We start from the raw sequence: 18,024 nt of genomic DNA, 5'->3' as shown, positions 1-18,024 counted from the left end.
AATAAAAATTTACTTTCCGGAATTCGTAAGAGTTTCACGTTATTTAGTAAATTTTGAAGTTAATGATAACATAAACAAACATAAAAATATTGGAGCCTGAAAATCAGTACTTTTATTCGCTAAAACGACTGACGTCCTGCTCTCCTTAGTACTATTTGGAAATTGGGAAAAATTGAGACAAAAACTAGTTGATTCTGTATTGAATAAGCAGAAACATCAAAACATTATGTGACTTCAATGTGTAAGGCCGAAAACGTAAGAATAGTGAATTTTGTGAGGTGTGGAAATAGAGAAAGGTCAGTTACACAATAGATCTTCTAGGTTGCAGTGAAAAAAAGACCATAGTCAAAAAAGAAGAAAATCTCTTCATCCTTAAAATTAATCTTTCCGACGTCAAACGATCAACTGAAAATTAAGTCTGCACTTGATCATTAAGTCTGTTTGAGCGTATAAAAAATTATAATTATTATGAGGATAGCCTTGCATAGACAAAATATAAACACAGAATATTAAACCCATTCTATTTGATTGAAATAAATTTGCAAGTTGCAATAAATCATTCTTGAATCACGAAGAACATAACTTGGTTAGGGAGGATATAACTGATTTTATTTTTCTTTCATTTTTTCCTAAGAAGAATGTAAATCCTTGCAAGTGACCAACCACGTGATATGTTACCACCTATGTTGATTTGATATAATTTTATTTTATGACAAATCAAAAGATAACAATTTATAAAAACACAAGCAAATATTTTGGGATGGCTACAGCATAAAAGAGGCAGAAACGTCGCTATAAATATAAACTATACCTTTTATTCGGGCTTGAATAAACATACAAAATAATTGACCCATAATGGAGAAGAAGAATGAATAAAAAACATTTAAGAAAAAAGGCGACGCTTGGTAACGTTGGTACAATATTAGACAAAATTAAACGGAATCTCAAAATTTTCCATTTTCAAATTCATTCTTCACATTCTCATATTTAGAAAAATACTTTTAAAAAGAAATGAATAAAGCCGTTGTCTATAAAATAAATTCAATAAACCTGTTCAGCACATATTTGCGTACTACGCTAATGGTTGAATTCTGACCGGCCAGGCCAATTAGACAATTTGTGGATTCTGGAAAGTACTTTCATTTTGAACTTGTTTCAGTTTCAAATTACTTTCTCTCTTTGAAAAAAAAAAAAAAACTGACCCGTTCACTAGGTGTGGCTGGTTTGATGGTCAAGTGTGCTATTGATAGCGGACCAGGAAATGACTTCCAGCATTCCTTTTTAAAACAGCTTGAAAGTGCCAGGAAGTATATTTTCAAATAACCCGATACCATAACCAACACGTATGGAAAAATATTAGAAAATAGAAATGTTACGTCTTGACAATCCCACCACTTAACCTAACTGTATTTGAGTTATCTAAGAAGAGAAGAACAAGATTGCTAATAGTTAATAAGATGTTCAAACATTCGTGTGTCATCGTCGGAACTAGTGCAAATATTTGTGCATTTTCACCTTTTATAATTTAAATTAGTTCATTATAGATGTAAACCTGCTTAGACAAGTTGAATCAAATTCTTATTTATTATTGGAAAAGTTTCTAACACAAACTATTTCCTGGACCGCCGTGGCTGGTGATTATCATCCGATTTTGATTTTCCACCCTACCGGTTCTGTGTTCGAATCCCAGTACAGCCCGGTATTTTAATTGAGAATAATAATAAAAGTGTGTTATAGGTAATAGTTATAACTTTTCGTCTGCGGTTTCCAATCAGTTAGACGTGAAGTCCCCTGACGGAAATAACTTTACTGTTAATTCAGCCTTGAGTGTTGTCTGTACTACTACGGAAAGATTTGCCAGCGGTTCCTTGGTGTAGGATCTTGCTTGTGGTTTTTCTTGTCCTACTTACAGGAACCAGCACTTGCATAGACCTCCACAGAAACATAAAATGTGTTCTGCGGTCTCCTCCTCTTCCTGGCAGTATCTGCACAGTGTTCTTCTGTCTGTACTCCTTTCCGGTGCATGTGCTTTCTTAAGTGGCAGTGCCCTGTCTGGAGTCCGACCAGAATCCTGGTCGGTTGCGGTTGCCTTCCAGTAATTCTTTTGTGAGTTTTGCGGATGGTTCTTCTATGAATCTCTTCGCGTGCCTCATATCTGTGGTATTATTCCACCAAGTTTTTGACTCATTAAGGATCCATTCTAAGATGTATCCTGCTATGCCGCAGTAGGGTTCTGGACCCATAGAGTCCATGTTGACTCCCTTTTTGGCCAACATGTCAACCTTTTCGTTGCCTCTATGCCCCGAATATCCAGGGACCCACGCCAGCAGGGTCAGGCCATTAGTGTCGCTGACTTCTATCAGGGCCTCCATACATTTCCAAACACTCTTTGCCTTCGCCTTGCATGAGTGCCGCTTGGCTGTCATAGAAAATGGCTATCGTCCGGGAATGTATTCCTAGCCTTTTTATTTCTCTGGCACATTGTGCAATCGCTATGATTTCAGACTGGAAAGTGTAGCATATTTACCTAGGTTTACCGTCATTTCGGTCTTGGAGTTCATCCCAAAGACCCCCAGCTCCGGTACCTTTGCCGGTTTTGGAGCCGTTAGTGTACCAGTAGGAATTTGCCTTTAGTGGTGTTACTTTGGCCCATTCTTCCCGTTCTGGTATCAATTGTACATTGAAATAGTGTCATCATTTGGTATACCTAGAATGTCATCTGCCTCTAACTCCTAAGATACATACATACTCGTTGCACAACTTTTTAATTATTCAGTATTTATTGTCGTTTTAATTGACGGGGGCTGCGGAATTTCAATTGCATTAAGTCGAGAGCTTTAAATGACGAAGACCGTGCTTTTAACTCCATCCTACTGATAATCCGTGCTTCCGAAAATAGAATTACTTCGGGAAAAACTTTCCTATACGGGGAACAGTAAATGAAAAACAGAATACTTGCTTGAATCCAGCTTGAAAAGAGGAAGTAATCATAATAATAAAATAAAAATTGCTGAATAACTATGACCGTTAAACGAGAACTGCAAGATTTGCATACATACCCTTTCAGAAATAATAAATTTGCAACTTAGATAAAATATTTTTTGTTTCGATAATAGAAATATGGTCAATGATGATACATATGTTATATAATTCCTGAACCGGCAAAACTCTGTCTATCTACACTCGCCGATTTGTTGAGTTATTCAAACGCTTTTTTCATTGCACCATCTTCAGTGAGAACTTTTCAGTAAGTGACCTTGTGCCGGCTTAGTACATACAATTGCCAAGCTTTCGACCTCTTCCACCTTCGTTTTGGCTCTACCCAACAGAAACCAAATCCAATCAAATAAAATATTGGGTTGTCCGGAAAATAATGCAGGATTTTAAGTTTTCATTTAAAAAAATCTATATAAAATATTCTGTTTACGTTTACAGGATTACTCATTTGTATGAATGTCAACACTTATTAATCCTCTTCCAAATGATATTGTTTGTTTACCTCTGTAGCATTCCGCTACTTGGAAATAATTCAGTCATCCTTATAATGTCAAAGCGAGAATTTCGTACGATTTTCTTTTACGAGTTTAAACTCGGCCGAAGCGGAGCCCAAACGGCTAGAAACATTAACCAAGTCTGGAGCGAGGGTTGTGTTAATGAGTGCACTGTGCAAAGGTGGTTTAAAAAATTTCGGGAGGGAGATTTCAGCCTTGAAGATGAAGAAGGTCGTGGAAGGCCTTCCTCTCTTAATGATGATGTTCTGCGATCAGTGGTGGAAGAAAACCCCAAAACAACTGTTCGAGAACTTGCAGAGCAACTCAAAGTCAGTAAAACGACCGTCGCTGACCACATTTTCCAAAGCCCCCAACTCATCAAAAAAAGGTAATGGTTACGGTATGGTGGGCTTCATTTGGTTTAATACACTACAGCTTCTTAAATCCTGGCGAAACCATCAATGCTGAATCATACTGTAACCAAATTAATACCATGCATCAGAAATTGGCAGTAATGAAGCCCTCTTTGGTCAATCGGAAAGGGCCCATTTTGTTGCATGACAACGCTCGACCACATGTGTCACGTGTAACGTCACAAAAATTATTGGAGCTTGGCTATGAAACTTTGCCTCACCCACCCTACTCTCCGGACCTCTCGCCTACTGACTACCATTTTTTTAGACACCTGGACCACTACTTACAACACATAATATTCAAAAATCAAACGGAACTGGAAAATGCATTTATTGACTTTATCAATTCTAAAAATTCTGAATTCTACTCAGACGGAATTAATAAGTTACCAACACGTTGGGAGAAATGTATTGAGAGTATGGGAAATTATTTTGATTAAAGAACATTGCTTTAAAGTAACTAGTTTCTTTTTTTTTGTTTAATACCAAAATCCTGCATTATTTTCCGGACAACCCAATACAAAAGTTGATTATTTTAGGACCAATTTAATTTTATTTAAAAAAAGGTAAAGATGTACAGAATGAGTTCAACACTTGTCCTAATTGTGTTAGTGAGAAATTTTATGGAAAAACCCTGACAAGCGTGAGCTTTTCTTTTTTGTGTAGTTCCTTATGTACCACAAGGTTTTGACATATCTCTCGAGGATAGGGGGAAACGAATGGGGCTTAGCTTCAAACGACAGGATACTCATAAATATACAATTTTTTAAGTTTTTTTTTACACTGAACCAACGCTGCAAACGGATCTTTTTCACCTTACTCAGGGTATTTGCAACAAACTATTTCCCGACATAGTTTGTCGGCAAATCGACATCTTATGCAACCGAGAACCACCTTATTTATCTTTTTCCTTTCAAAAAAGATACGTCGATGAGAATCTTGCAATTTGAAATAGTAAGGCCCCTATTCGTATCCTGCTATCTTGAATAGTTAGATCAAATTTTTTTGGCTTATGAGGAGCTAAACAAAAAGTAAAAGTTTAGGTGTCTGGAGAATTAAAAAAAAAGAGAGGCAATAGAATTTAAAGTTAGATATAAAACCCTTTATTTATGCCTTACTTCATAATTTTTATTACCGAAGTATATAATTATAGTGGTTTATCTTTGCTAAATCATTCTCTAAATAATAATTTCTATGGGGCTAGATTATTTCAGTCTTGCAGTAATTCTGTAATAGTTTTAATAGGGGCCTGCTAAGATTTTTGTTTGACAAGTGAGTACCATTAATACTAACTTTTTCCTTACAATAGTTCGTAGTCAAGAAACTATTCCATGAAATTTGAATTATTTTGTAAAGTATTTTCATTTTGATTTGCTGCTGTTTTTATTTGACTAATGATCAAGCCAATTTTTGAAAAATAGTTAATTAATTTTTTAAATTTATAAAATAAATTTAAATTACATATAAAACTAAGTTAATCTGCTGGCAAGATATAAAGGTTTAAATTTTTTTTATTAACTTTAGTTGATTTTTAGTACTTCAACTCTTTGAATGCAATTTCTCATTTCCAAGTGAGATGAGTCCATGCATTTTTATTAGATGGTATCATTATTAATATTAACTATTATGGAATATAGGCGCAAGAATTGTGAAGACATTCTTTTATATAAAAAAATATTTATTATATTATAACTACATAACTCCAGTCATATTTTGTCTTTTTGGGACGATAACAAAAACAATATATTAAATTAATAAATAAAATAACAAGAAAACAATAACAATTGGATTTCAGAAATTATTGAGAATATTTATGGTGACCTCTGTGCGTGCTCTTGGAGTGGTAGACGGTCTTGTACTTGTAGACGGGTACAGGAACGGGGTAAGGTTGTTCTACGGGGTAGGGTACTTTCTTAATAACTTTGTAAGGGACGGGTTTTTCAACTGGGTAACGGACGATTTTCTCGACAGGGACTTGAACGGTTTTTTCGACCCTCACCGGTACTGGGATTTTTACAGCGTAGGGATGGGGGATTTTGATAGGAACATGTACAGCGACTGGGTGAGGGACTGGATGCGGTACATGTACTTTGACGGTTTTGTGGTAGGGAACAGTTTTTGTGACTTCGTAAACGTGAGAATCATGACCGCCTTCGTATCCTTCGAAGCCGCCTTCATATCCACCTCCGTATCCTCCGCTCGAATGTGGACCGTGCTCTAAACCGATACCACTCAAATCGAAATGTCCGTGTCCTCCGAAATCACCGTGACCATGTGACAAAAGAACACCGTGACCTTCACTAGGGCCACCGCCGAAGGAAAATCCGTGACCACCGCTTGATAAGTCGTCGAAGTAGAGACCATGACCTTCGTTTGATCCTCCGTCGAATGAGAGACCATGACCGCTAGATCCACCACCAAAGAAGAATTCCTGTCCTTCGCTGAACCCACCACCGCTGCTGCCGCCATTACTGCCGCCGCTGTTGCCTCCACTACTGCTGCCGCCGTTGTTGCTGCCGCCATTACTGCCGCCGTTGCTACTGCCACTGCTGCTACCCCCGCCGTGGGAAAGGGTTTCGAATTCGTCTAATTCGATAGGTAATCCACCTCCACCACTTCCTCCTCCACTTTTTCCTCCTCCATTACTACTACCTCCATTACCACTGCTTCCACTACCACTGCCTTCACTTCCTCCTCCTCCATTTTTTCCGTTTCCATTTCCGCCATTATTACTTCCCCCTCCATTAGTAGAACCCAAGGAGAATCCACCAAAGGAGAAACCGCCTTCGTTGCCAGATCCATTACCATTGCCACCACTTCCTCCTCCTCCATTTTTTCCGTTTCCACTTCCTCCATTACTACTTCCCCCTCCATTAGTAGAACCCAAGGAGAATCCACCAAAGGAGAAACTGCCTTCGTTGCCAGATCCATTACCATTGCCACCACTTCCTCCTCCTCCATTTTTTCCGCCTCCATTTCCTCCATCACTACTTCCCCCTCCATTAGTAGAACTCAAGGAGAATCCTCCAAAGGAGAAACCGCCTTCGTTGCCAGATCCACTTTTTCCTCCTCCATTTCCTCCTCCATTTCCTCCTCCATTTCCTCCTCCATTACTTCCTCCTCCACCATTGGAACTCAAGGAGAATCCACTGTCTATAAAGGAGAAGCCGCCTTTGCCGCCAAATCCACTGTTTCCGCTGTTCATCGGAATCCAGCTTTGAAAATATCCTCCACTTCCTCCTTCGCTTCCGAAGCCTCCAACACCGCCATATTCTCCACCACCTCCTTCACTAATCATTGTAAAAATAACCAATAAAAAACCAATCCCTTGGTGATTTAAACAAATATCAACTGACTGTATTACCTTAAACTTAGTTTCAGACCTCTAGACGGTCTGAAATTTTTCTGAGCAATCGCAACATCACCAAACAAGCACAAACCGAGAAGAAACAACGCCTGAAAAGATAAGAAATTAATTAGAAATTTTTGTTAATTATAGAAGGGAAAGAGCCTATAAAACCTCTAAAAGGAACTGTTTCAATTTTTTTGTTGAAGAATGTACAATAAAACGTGAAGAATAGGGGTCTTGGCGTCTATTTCCTGAGACTTTTCCTAGTGAGCAACATGGTACAATAAATATGTAAAAATATCTTGTTAAACAAATGGAAAAATGTTAAATTTATGATTATAAATTGTTTTAGTTCTGTAACTTTTTAAATGTGAATTTTAAAAACTTGTCTTGTGTACGATGTTCTAGTTTTCATCACTAAGATGACAAATATTGTTTCCAAAATTTCTCATTACATATATTGTTACAAGTATTTCTCGTTGACCAAATGGATTTATAAATATTTTTATTGCTCGAAATTGTAGACTAAAGTACCGCAAGACAGTCGATGTGTACTCACTCTTGCCATGACCGTTTTGGCGAAGAGATTTGGCTGTTATAATTTTCAGAGAAACAATCTTTCCTTTTATACTGTTTCCCCTCCTAAATATTATCCCCACTTTTTCTTTTATATGACTGCAAATATAGTTAGTTTTTAGACATTTTCAGTGTGATATTGTGGTTATTTCTATTGATTTAAAAATCACGCGGTTTTTATTTGAAAATTTACTGATAAACACGATCGTAACATGAACTTATATTGGGATCAACCAATATCTACCATAAATCTAAAGAGCGTTTGTTACAGTGAATGTGTACTCACTCTCTCCATGTTGGTATTGGTGATGAGATATGGTTGTGTTATAATTTTCAGAGGTCTGATCTTGCTTTATATACTCACTTCATCTAAAATCCGCCCCCACTCTCCACGGGTTCCCTGACTCTTTCTGTTCTGTATAATCACTTTCTCCCAAAGGGATTCGTTCATCTGCTGTGGATCACATCTTTAAAAAAATAGACACCTGTTCCGTTACTTTCTCATGGTTTGACTAAAATATATTTGTCTAGATAATTTAAATTCACGCGTTTTAAGATTTCTGACAAATGAGGTTTTTTATACTATATAATACTATATAAATATATATAACTAATAATTTATAANTTATACTATATAATACTATATGAATATATATAACTTATAATTTATAAATATTTATAATTTTAGCTATCTAAAATATATTTGTCTAAATAATCTAAATTCACGCGTTTTAAGATTTCTGACAAATGAGGGGTTTTATACTATACAACACCATATAAATATATATAACTTATAATTTATAAATATACTTAATTTTAGCTATCTGAAATATATTTCTTCAAATAATCTAAATTCACACGTTTTAAGATTTCTGAAAAAGTGGTTTTTTAGCCTATATAATATTACATAAATATATATGTAACTTATAATTTATAAATATTTATAACTTTAGCTATCTAAATTATATTTGTTCAAATAATTTAAATTCACAAGTTTTAAGATTTTTTGAAAATAAGGTTTTCTTCTCCAAATTTTAACCCTTACGTTTTTCCAATAATTTTAAATGAGTAGAAAAAGGTCTTACTATTTTGCAAAACAGAAAAATATTCTATCTACGAACAGCAAATTCGTATCTATTAAATAAATATTTTATGACGGAGTAACGTTTTTTAAATGGAATGCCGAATTTTTAAATGGAATAACGGTCATCGGGAAAAAATGTCCTTGATTATTAACCCAAAATAACCTATATTTCACTTATATAAAAATTTGTACTTAAGAAGGTGCTTAATACGAATCTGAATTGTTTCGTTCAAACCAAAATTGTTTGGGTTTACTTTACTGGGAGCGGCTTTTGGTTATTGCAACTTTGTATGTATATAATTTCAATTAATATGCTCTACGGTATTATTTTCTTATCCTTGCCTTGCAAGGTATGTTAGAGTATTTTGCCACAAAGTAACAAAATTGATCTTTGTTTTTTTGCTACCTCAAGGACCGCTGAATGCAAATTTTGGGGAAAATTAAAAAATCTTTTTCCTTCCAAACGCTTTTCCAAAGTTTTTTGAAAACCACAAAAATGGCGATAACTTTAAGACGGGTCGACCGATCTGCTCGAAACTTTACAAGCATTTAGAATCTAATTATCCACTCGTACTGGCTCCCGTAAATAATTATAATTTGCGATAGAAAATAAAGCATTTGACGGTTTTCTCTTGATTTTATTTTTGTTTTCTAGCTTTTAATAGCCTAAAATTAAAATCCTCAAAGAGGGGACATAACGCTTTTAACGGTTGTAGTAATGTTGAATTTGATAAAACCCACAGGTATTAAGAATTTTTAAGCAGAACAACCGGATATTTGCGAGAAAAAATAAATTTATTTAGTTGCTTTAATTGAAGGATCTTTTTTTTACATCTTTAATTTTTTATGTTAGGAAAATAACTGGATTGATATATAATATTTTTGAAAGATGTAACAAAGACAGAAACCCACTTTTAAAAAATTATATAAATTACTTAAAATATATTTTTGTCGGTTTGCAGAGTGTATTGTCAAATACAGTCAGACACGATTGTAGTTCATTTAGGCCTCGTATCACCACAAAATATTTTATTAAATCTGTTAACCCATGTCTCTTTGTAAGTGTCCGGAAATCAACCTAGTATATGAACCCATTACCTAAATTAATTGCAAATCATGAATTCGGAAGTTACAAATCTATTGATTAGAAGGTGATGCAGCCTTTGCTTTTGGTGTTGACGTAGCCGCTTCGTTAGCACATTTTTTCTCATTGGTTGTTTATTAACTTCAGCCCTTGAGCAGGGCTGGAAGTTATCGACCCACCGACATGACTGTTAGTCACAACTAACTGTGTTTTTGTATGAACAATAAAAATAACTCATTTACGTTTTCGTGGACAATTGACCAAGTTACTTCTTTCAATCAATTAATTATTCTTTCTATGTAAGGTCTTGGTTGAGATAAAAAAGTCAGTGACACTAGCGGGATTCGAACCCACGACCTTCGGCTAAATACGCCGATTTATCTCAACCAAGACCTTACATAGAAAGAATAATTAATTGATTGAAAGAAGTAACTTGGTCAATTGACCACGCAAACGTAAATGGATTAATATTTAAAAAGTAAAAGAAGTATCACTTCACGAAAAAGCTCTCCGTGGCCATTTCATAAGTCGTTGAGAATCCAATCCGATTACACGAAATTGGAAAATGGCAAAGAGTGGGAAAACGGTTGTAGGTTGAGATAGAGAGTTGGTGTCCGAGAGGATCGAAGTCACGATAGCTCAAGTGGTAGAGCAGCGGCGTATTTAGCCGAAGGCCTTAAGTAAACCGAGGTATAACTTCACTAACAGCTCCCCTTGGCCACTTCATATGACGCTGAGAATTGAATCCTGATTACACGACATTTGAAAAATGGCAAAAGAGGAAAGAAAATTAGAAAGGCTGTAGGTTGAGACGGGAAGTTGATATCCGAGTGGATCGAAGTCACGATAGCTTAAGTGTGCGGTGATTAGTGACCGTTAATCGATAATTATTCAGAAATCGTGAGATGCGGTCTGGTGTGATGTAGGTTTCAGAAAATCATTTTCTGAAACCTACATCACACCAGACCGCATCTCACGATTTCTGACTAAATAGCTCAAGTGGTTAGAGCAGGGGCGAATTGATCCGAAGATCGTGGGTTCGAATACCGCTCGTGACAATAAATATTGCTTTAAAGTTTGAATGAAATATAATTAGAAATTTGGGATCGTCCTCGATGTAATTTCGTGCATGGCTTAAATAGTGGATCCGCGTGAGCAATAAATAGCCGCCTACAAACTATTTCATCGAGAAGTACATACTGCTACTGATTTATTTGGTCGAAAGATCGGTTTGATTGAAATTTAACATAGTTCCGGTTGCACTCGCGGTTTCCCAGATGCCGAAGGTTTTCGAAATATATTTTGTACTGTTGCCTCGTACATAAAAAATCAAATGTTTATTGATAAATAACTTAAAAACAGTAGATTTGATTTTGCAATAAACTGCGCTCTTATGCATTACTGATTTTGTTAACAACATTGAAAAGCAAACTTTCATCTATTGCCCATAAAATATAAATAGCGTATTGCCGTTCCTGTTAGCCCACGTAGTGGCGGCGTTATATAAGATTGTACCTAGTATCAATACTTTAAGGGCCTTTTCACAGCGGTCCAGCCTAAAGAAATACTCTGAGTTATAAATTTTTAATGCATCATCGATTTCGGTGAAATATGCAGTAATCTCTAGTTAGTCTCAACCAATATCTTTCATAAATATTAATTAATTGAATAACTTTAAGGTTAAAAACATTTTACATTATAGTTCGTTCTTGCCAAGGTGTGGTACATAAATCAGAATTTCTGGGACATAAATGTTTATTTTATAGTAAAAATTTAGAGAAAGGGAAAGTATGAAAAAATACGTTCACTTCTGTAGTCGAGCTTTTTAGGAATTAAAAAAATCCTCAATTAAAAAATATCAAGGGGCGGAAAGAATACTCCAGAGGAAGTGTTAAACACATTCATGCAGAAAAATGAAAACATACGTTGCGAGCCTCTTCAAAAAATTACGATAGTTTAGTCTATTTCACAAGAGACAACAACTCAATATTACTGTAATAAAACGCATTTAATAGGATCAATTAAAAGAATTCTGCAACCAATATAAAAGATTAACTGATAAATACAACGACATAATAAAAACCAACCTAAAACTAAAAATAATCTTATTGTTCTTATCGGACAGTTTACTAAGTAGTATAATACAATAATAATAAATATAACATAAAATAAATTTAGCTTTTGTTTTATTAAAAGCTTTATCTGGTAATATTTCATTGTGATATGTACACGAGACAATGGTAGGGAAGTCGTTTACACTGTGAATTTCCATAAAGCGGAAGTGGACAAATTTTCGAGGTTTGTCCAAGCGGAGACATACATTAATTTGATATTCATCGTGTTAAAAAGGCTCAGCAGAAGGTTTTTTGCTTAAAAAAAAATCAAGAAAAACCGTGCGATTTCGGTTTATACGGTTAATTACACACACACACACACTATATATATATATATATATATATATATATATATTATTTCTTATATATTAGTTAAAACTGGCCAAATGCGATTCGTTGTTCATTTTTAACTAGCTAATAATTATAATAATAGCAATGGATAGACGTAGCTTTTAAAAAAACTAACTCAAACAGCCACAAACTCCTTTTCAGTCGTTATACAATCTGATCACTATGTATTGTAGAACACTTGCTTGCCACGCCGTTCGAGAGGCTTTGAAGGAAGATCAGATCTTTGTGTCACTATTGCGTAAATACCAAGAAGCATCTACCATATTTTGAAACCGAAGTAGTATGAGAGAATTCATTATCTTGGCACAATAGAGTCACTATACATTCATATATGTTTTAATACATGATTATAAACCACAATTTTATTTTGTATTGATTCATTCTTTTCCTCTTGGGTTTGTACGTTTTAATTTGATTTTTTCTTAGTCTCATAACCAAATATTTCATTGAGGGCTGGGATGGTACTACTTTACAGTTGAACTATTGAACTGGTATATCAATTAACTTTTCACTTGTGAAGATAGCATGTACGGATTTTTGTTCTTCTTTTATGATGTTCCAAGTTTCTGTCGAGTCCGATGTATCTATACCTTTTTCCATAGATAAGGCAGGTGTGCGATGGTTATGTTTTCCATCTGTGGTCGGTCATTTGTAACCGAAAAGTAGGGGGCCTAGAATGTGACCTTGTCCTACGCCAGCCTTGATTTCAAACAAATCAAATTATTTGTTTTGCCTAATTTGGAAATACATTTCCAAAATGTAAGAAACCAAATGTTTTATCTTCCAAAACGTGCTCTAAAAATCAGTGATATTAAATACGTGGCTCTAAATGCAAACTAGTGGTGTATAATGAAATTTTTTCCGACTGTTTGTACGATTTGAAAAAAGAAACATTATGCACTTAAAGCTATTCCTTTTTTTGGTTATTTATTGGTGGTATTACTGCAGTCGCATTAGGTGCACACATTTTACCCATTATTATTGATGTAAGTGTACTAATTTGCCCTTTTTGGGTTAATGGTAATAGGGGATTATACAGCGGCAGTCGCTATTATTCCAGGGTTAGGCTCAAATCCGGTTTAATCTTTAACAGAGGACTATAAAGTTGTTATTAATTAGTACTATTTATTTGTCGAGGCATTACCGCAAAACGGTTTTGTCTTAAAATCTGTTTCTGTTTTCACTATTTCAGTTTATTAAAGAATTAAAACTAGGAACCGAACAGATGACTTCAAACACTCCGTCGGAAGTTTTAGTGGTTCGGAGTGAGACAACGATCTTATCCGTACCATAGCATCCGACAACCAGGTCATTTCACGTTTTACTCATGCAGTTTTAACCTATTTTCACTCACTCTCTCATTCTTAAATATATCCCTTCTTATATTATGCATTCAAGTAGTCCAAATATTCAATGACCTACTCGAGCACAATTTTCATATCGGATGGCATCCTACTCACTCACTATATGGAGCCAAGGATTGACGCCCTTCAAGCAATTTTAAACCATGTAGTGGTTTAAAATCTAAACTTCCATTAATGACAAACGGAGTAACTCTCGGGCTTCCGTTTGTCCATTTGTTAAAAGTCCTTTTTAACTTTTTTATATATGTCTAATAATAATAATTGAAACTAGTAACTACTTCCAGCCCTAATCGTGGATATGGATAACAACGTTGAACGTTACCACCCAAGAAGATCTTCCAGTCATGCAGTTTTAACCTAGTTTTAAATGCCCACTCATTCTTAAATAAACTCTTTCTTATTTATGTAAATACCATGAACTCGAGTAGGGTGAGGGTGATGGAATAATATCCAGTACCCAATACAGTTATGAAAAACTACATATGCACTAACTAAAATTATTGAGGTTCGATGGGGTACTTAATACACCGTTATTGAAGTACTTGTACTACACATTCACGCTTATAAATACATTCTCTCGAAACAGTTAAGAAAAAATACATCTATACCCAATAAGTCCAACTATAAAGCTTTTTTCTCGGACTAATCTTATTTCCATAAATTAACTTTTTTAATTAGAATTTTCCTTTTTGGTAACAAATGAACTCGTTTTAATTTCAAATGATCTCTTTTAAGCTTCAAAATAACCTTTCTTCTCTTTAAATTAACCCTTTAGTAAACATTTCTTTAAACAATTATATTTTACAATTAAAAAGACACGTTGTATAAAATTGAATATAAAAACAAATAATTGTTCCTTTAATTTGAGGTTTCTTTAAATATAAAATAATTGTGCTCGTAAAATCATATGGAAATTAATTACAATAATATAAATATATCTTATAAAATTAAATATAAAAACAAATAATTCTTTTTTATAATTGAAAATTACACAATCTTAAATTAAAACAAATTTTTTTTTGTTTTTATATTTGATTTTATATAACTTTTAAGAGTAATTCAACAGTAATTTTCATATGTTCTTCTAACAGCTATATTATTTCATATGTATTTGTTTTTTAATTGATGGAATTTTATTTCCCATGCTTACATTTCATATCATCTACCCTTTAATAAATCAAAGAAAGAGTTAATATGAAAGTAAAAAGTTGAAAAAGTGAAGTTAAACATGGTTAGTTAGGAACACAGAGGGTTTTAGATTTTATATANATTAATATATATATATATATTCTTGGACCTGTTTTGTCCAAGAATACAAGTAAAGAGACCAAAGATTCGCCACCATACTCGAGCACAAATCTTATATCCTACTCGATTCCTATATGGAGCAAAGGGATGACACCATTCAATGAAGTGGGATAGATTGAGGAATTCTTATGACGGAGCTTTGAAATAAAAGTAAGAGTTCCGTTTCAACCGCGTATAGCCGATTCTGAGTCTGGTTGCGTTGATCCTTCTTCAGTTCAGACTCTCGGGATGCCAACTATCGACCGTATACCTGACATGTAAGAGCTTCTCAGACTACCAAGTCAATTTCTACTGGTGAAAAACAAAAGGTTTTCAGTTTTTTTGTTTCACCAAAACAATACAACTTAAACGTGTAATGTTATTTATACGACAGGTCCGTAGTTAGAAAGTTTGAAACAACGCGGTTAATTTTTAACCATGTCACTCACGCCGAACGTAAAAAAATACAAAAAATAAATAATCATAACAAACAATTTATAAACTTCGTAAAACTTTGCTAAAGTGAGGCTGAAAGGAGACAATAATTTAACCAAGGAAATTAAACTAGAATCGCTTCGGTTTGGGCACGAACTGCCTCAAAGCGAATCATCTTGTATCTGTGTAAACAGGGTTCACTTGTTGCCAAGTCAACTGTTGCTCTTCGGACTTCTTTAGGCTTCCAGTGAAACGATTGCCATAAAATGTTTTCTAATCCAATAATTAATTCAGGAGCTTGCAAAGTTGGAGAAAACTCGTCTTTGGAAAAGCTTATTTAATAATTAATTTTCTTTGGTTACAGCTTTTATGAATAAGCCACATGCTTAAAACCGTACACTTTGCCTTGTAATATTTAATCGAACACCGTAATTCCTTATGTAATTTTATGAATATATAAAAAAACACACGCGTGATTCTTCTAATCTTTATCACAAGCTACAACTTTTAGATAAAACAGAAATGTTGCCTGCACTTTTTCTCAAGAACTTCTTTTCCACCAAGTCCAGATAATAGATTTTCAGCGCACTGTATTTGTTCATCATGTTTGTTGACTTTCTTCTGTTTTTTTATTCCCTTACAAAAAGACTTTTCTCTTAAATAGAAAGTTTTATAAAATTTATATATAATTTGTAGTGTAATTACCTTTTTAACAAATGACATGGCAAAGTTTCAATTGCAAGTTTAATCAACAATCTCTGCAACGTCCTGTGATATTTACATTAAAAAAAAGAGAGCTAAATCCTAAACAATATTTTGAGAATAATTAAGTGTTCATCTGATAAAAAGTTTGGGTTTATTAACGCACAAATAGCAGTCTGCTATGCACCACTGTAAAATGAACGAGTAAGGCCTCCAGTTTCGGCTGAGAAAGAAAGGAGCTTAGGGTCGGATTGCCAAATTGGGTCAAACTTGTTTGGTAGGACCTTCTGATAAATTAAAGAGGCCGGGGCTAAGGTTAGCTACGGAAATAGCTAAAACACTAATTACTCTGGCTCACCATCCCTCGGAATTGGAGGAGGATGATAACGGGAATTTTAAATTTACTTTGAGGAGATGAGAAAAATTGCAATTAATTAATTCAATTAAATCTGTAACGTGAGTATGATATGTTTCATAAAAACTCGATTATATTGACAATCAATCAAGCTTAATTATATTTTATTTTAATTTTATTAGGTTTCGTGTTTCGCTTGGCCAAATAAATTCTTTTCAGTTAAGGGTTTTGTTGAGATAAAAAAGTCAGTGTCACAAGCGGGATTCGAACCTTCGGCTAAATACTGCTCGACCACTTAAGAAGTCACGATAGCTAAAGTGGTAGAGCAGCGGCGTATTTAGCCAATGGTCGTGGGTTCGAATCCCGCATGTGACATTGACTTTTTTATCTCAACCAAAACCTTAATTAATTGAAAAGAGCTTAATTATGTTAATGAGATAATAGTAATAAGGGCATGAGTTAACTACAATTCTATAAAAATATTATTATTTCTGATTATTCTTTTTTTTATCACATTAATACTATTAAATATTGTACTGATAAATGTTCGAACCATTTTTGCAAACAATTGGACTATAAAATCTCCTCTAAGCTACGGCCTTTTGACACCAGAGTATAAAAAAGATCAATTCAAATAGAAATTGACTGGGTTGTTCAAAAGAGTTTTGTACTTTGAGAACAGAATGCTGAAGCATTCTGCATCAGTCATATTCTGGTACACAAACCACTTGAGTTATCGTGACATTGGTCCCCTGGGGAACTAACTCACATCCCAACCTACAACTTTTTAAATTTCTCTCTTTTTGGCATATATTCAAATTTCCTGGCCAGGGGAGCTGTTAGCGAAGTGTAGGAACTTCAGTAATTATTGTATTAACCCATGTGTTTTTAGTTGGTCCTTGTTAACCTAAAGTAATGATTTTAAATTGACTTATAATTTTTATGTCAAGGGTGAGTTCGAGTCCTGCTCGTAACACTAATTTTTCACCTCAACCACACTTTATACAAAAATTGCAAATCAATTTAAAATCCGAAAGAGTGAGAGTGTTTAATTTTAAACTGAAATCTTCTTGGGCGTAAAGGTAACGCGATCAGTCCTTTGTCCTTGGTCACGATTGTCTGGTCGATGATAAAGTCACTAGTTTCATTTATTATTATTTTCCGTCATTTATATAAAATCCAAACCGAACTTAAGAAAATGCATAAAGGGAAGTCAAATAGTGACTTCGTTGGTAATTAATGGTAAACAACTTTATATTTCAAATATTTAAATTTTATTAATAGTCAAAAATCATTGCACTTTAAATAAAATGTTAAATGATCCAAGATAGCTTGGAGTAAAAAAATAAAAGTAACAAAAAATTTAGCATCTTCACAATCAGCATTGATGAGTTTTGAAATAAGTTTTCACCTCTGTAC

At 34.4% G+C, this 18,024-nt stretch overlaps 2 protein-coding genes across 10 annotated transcripts in view; one reads left to right on the top strand and one right to left on the bottom strand.

Moving 5' to 3' along the window:
- LOC106662796 overlaps positions 1-18,024 on the top strand; it is a 371,911-nt gene that overhangs the window by 86,147 nt on the left and 267,740 nt on the right. The window lies entirely within an intron of this gene.
- On the bottom strand, positions 5,644-7,831 carry LOC106662797 (glycine-rich cell wall structural protein 1-like). The gene is made up of 3 exons (XM_014387138.1): positions 7,813-7,831; positions 7,269-7,360; positions 5,644-7,194 (listed from the first exon to the last, which is right to left on the bottom strand). Exons 1-3 carry the CDS (start codon positions 7,819-7,821, stop codon positions 5,703-5,705), a joined length of 1,593 nt encoding a protein of 530 aa, XP_014242624.1. The 5' UTR covers positions 7,822-7,831; the 3' UTR covers positions 5,644-5,702.

The sequence above is a fragment of the Cimex lectularius genome, unplaced genomic scaffold (genome assembly GCF_000648675.2).
Source record: "Cimex lectularius strain Harlan isolate CLEC.00 unplaced genomic scaffold, Clec_2.1 scaffold73, whole genome shotgun sequence".
In the NCBI taxonomy this organism is placed as follows: domain Eukaryota; kingdom Metazoa; phylum Arthropoda; class Insecta; order Hemiptera; family Cimicidae; genus Cimex; species Cimex lectularius.
Note: the sequence above shows the minus strand (reverse complement) of the source record. Positions and strands in the feature narration are given on the sequence as shown.

Bases quoted from the DNA above. Each gene is read 5' to 3' on its own strand.
- LOC106662797 (XM_014387138.1), bottom strand. The intron at 7,195-7,268 runs GTAATACAGTCA...TACAATGATTAG, and splicing joins GGTCTGAAACTAAGTTTAAG to TGAAGGAGGTGGTGGAGAAT.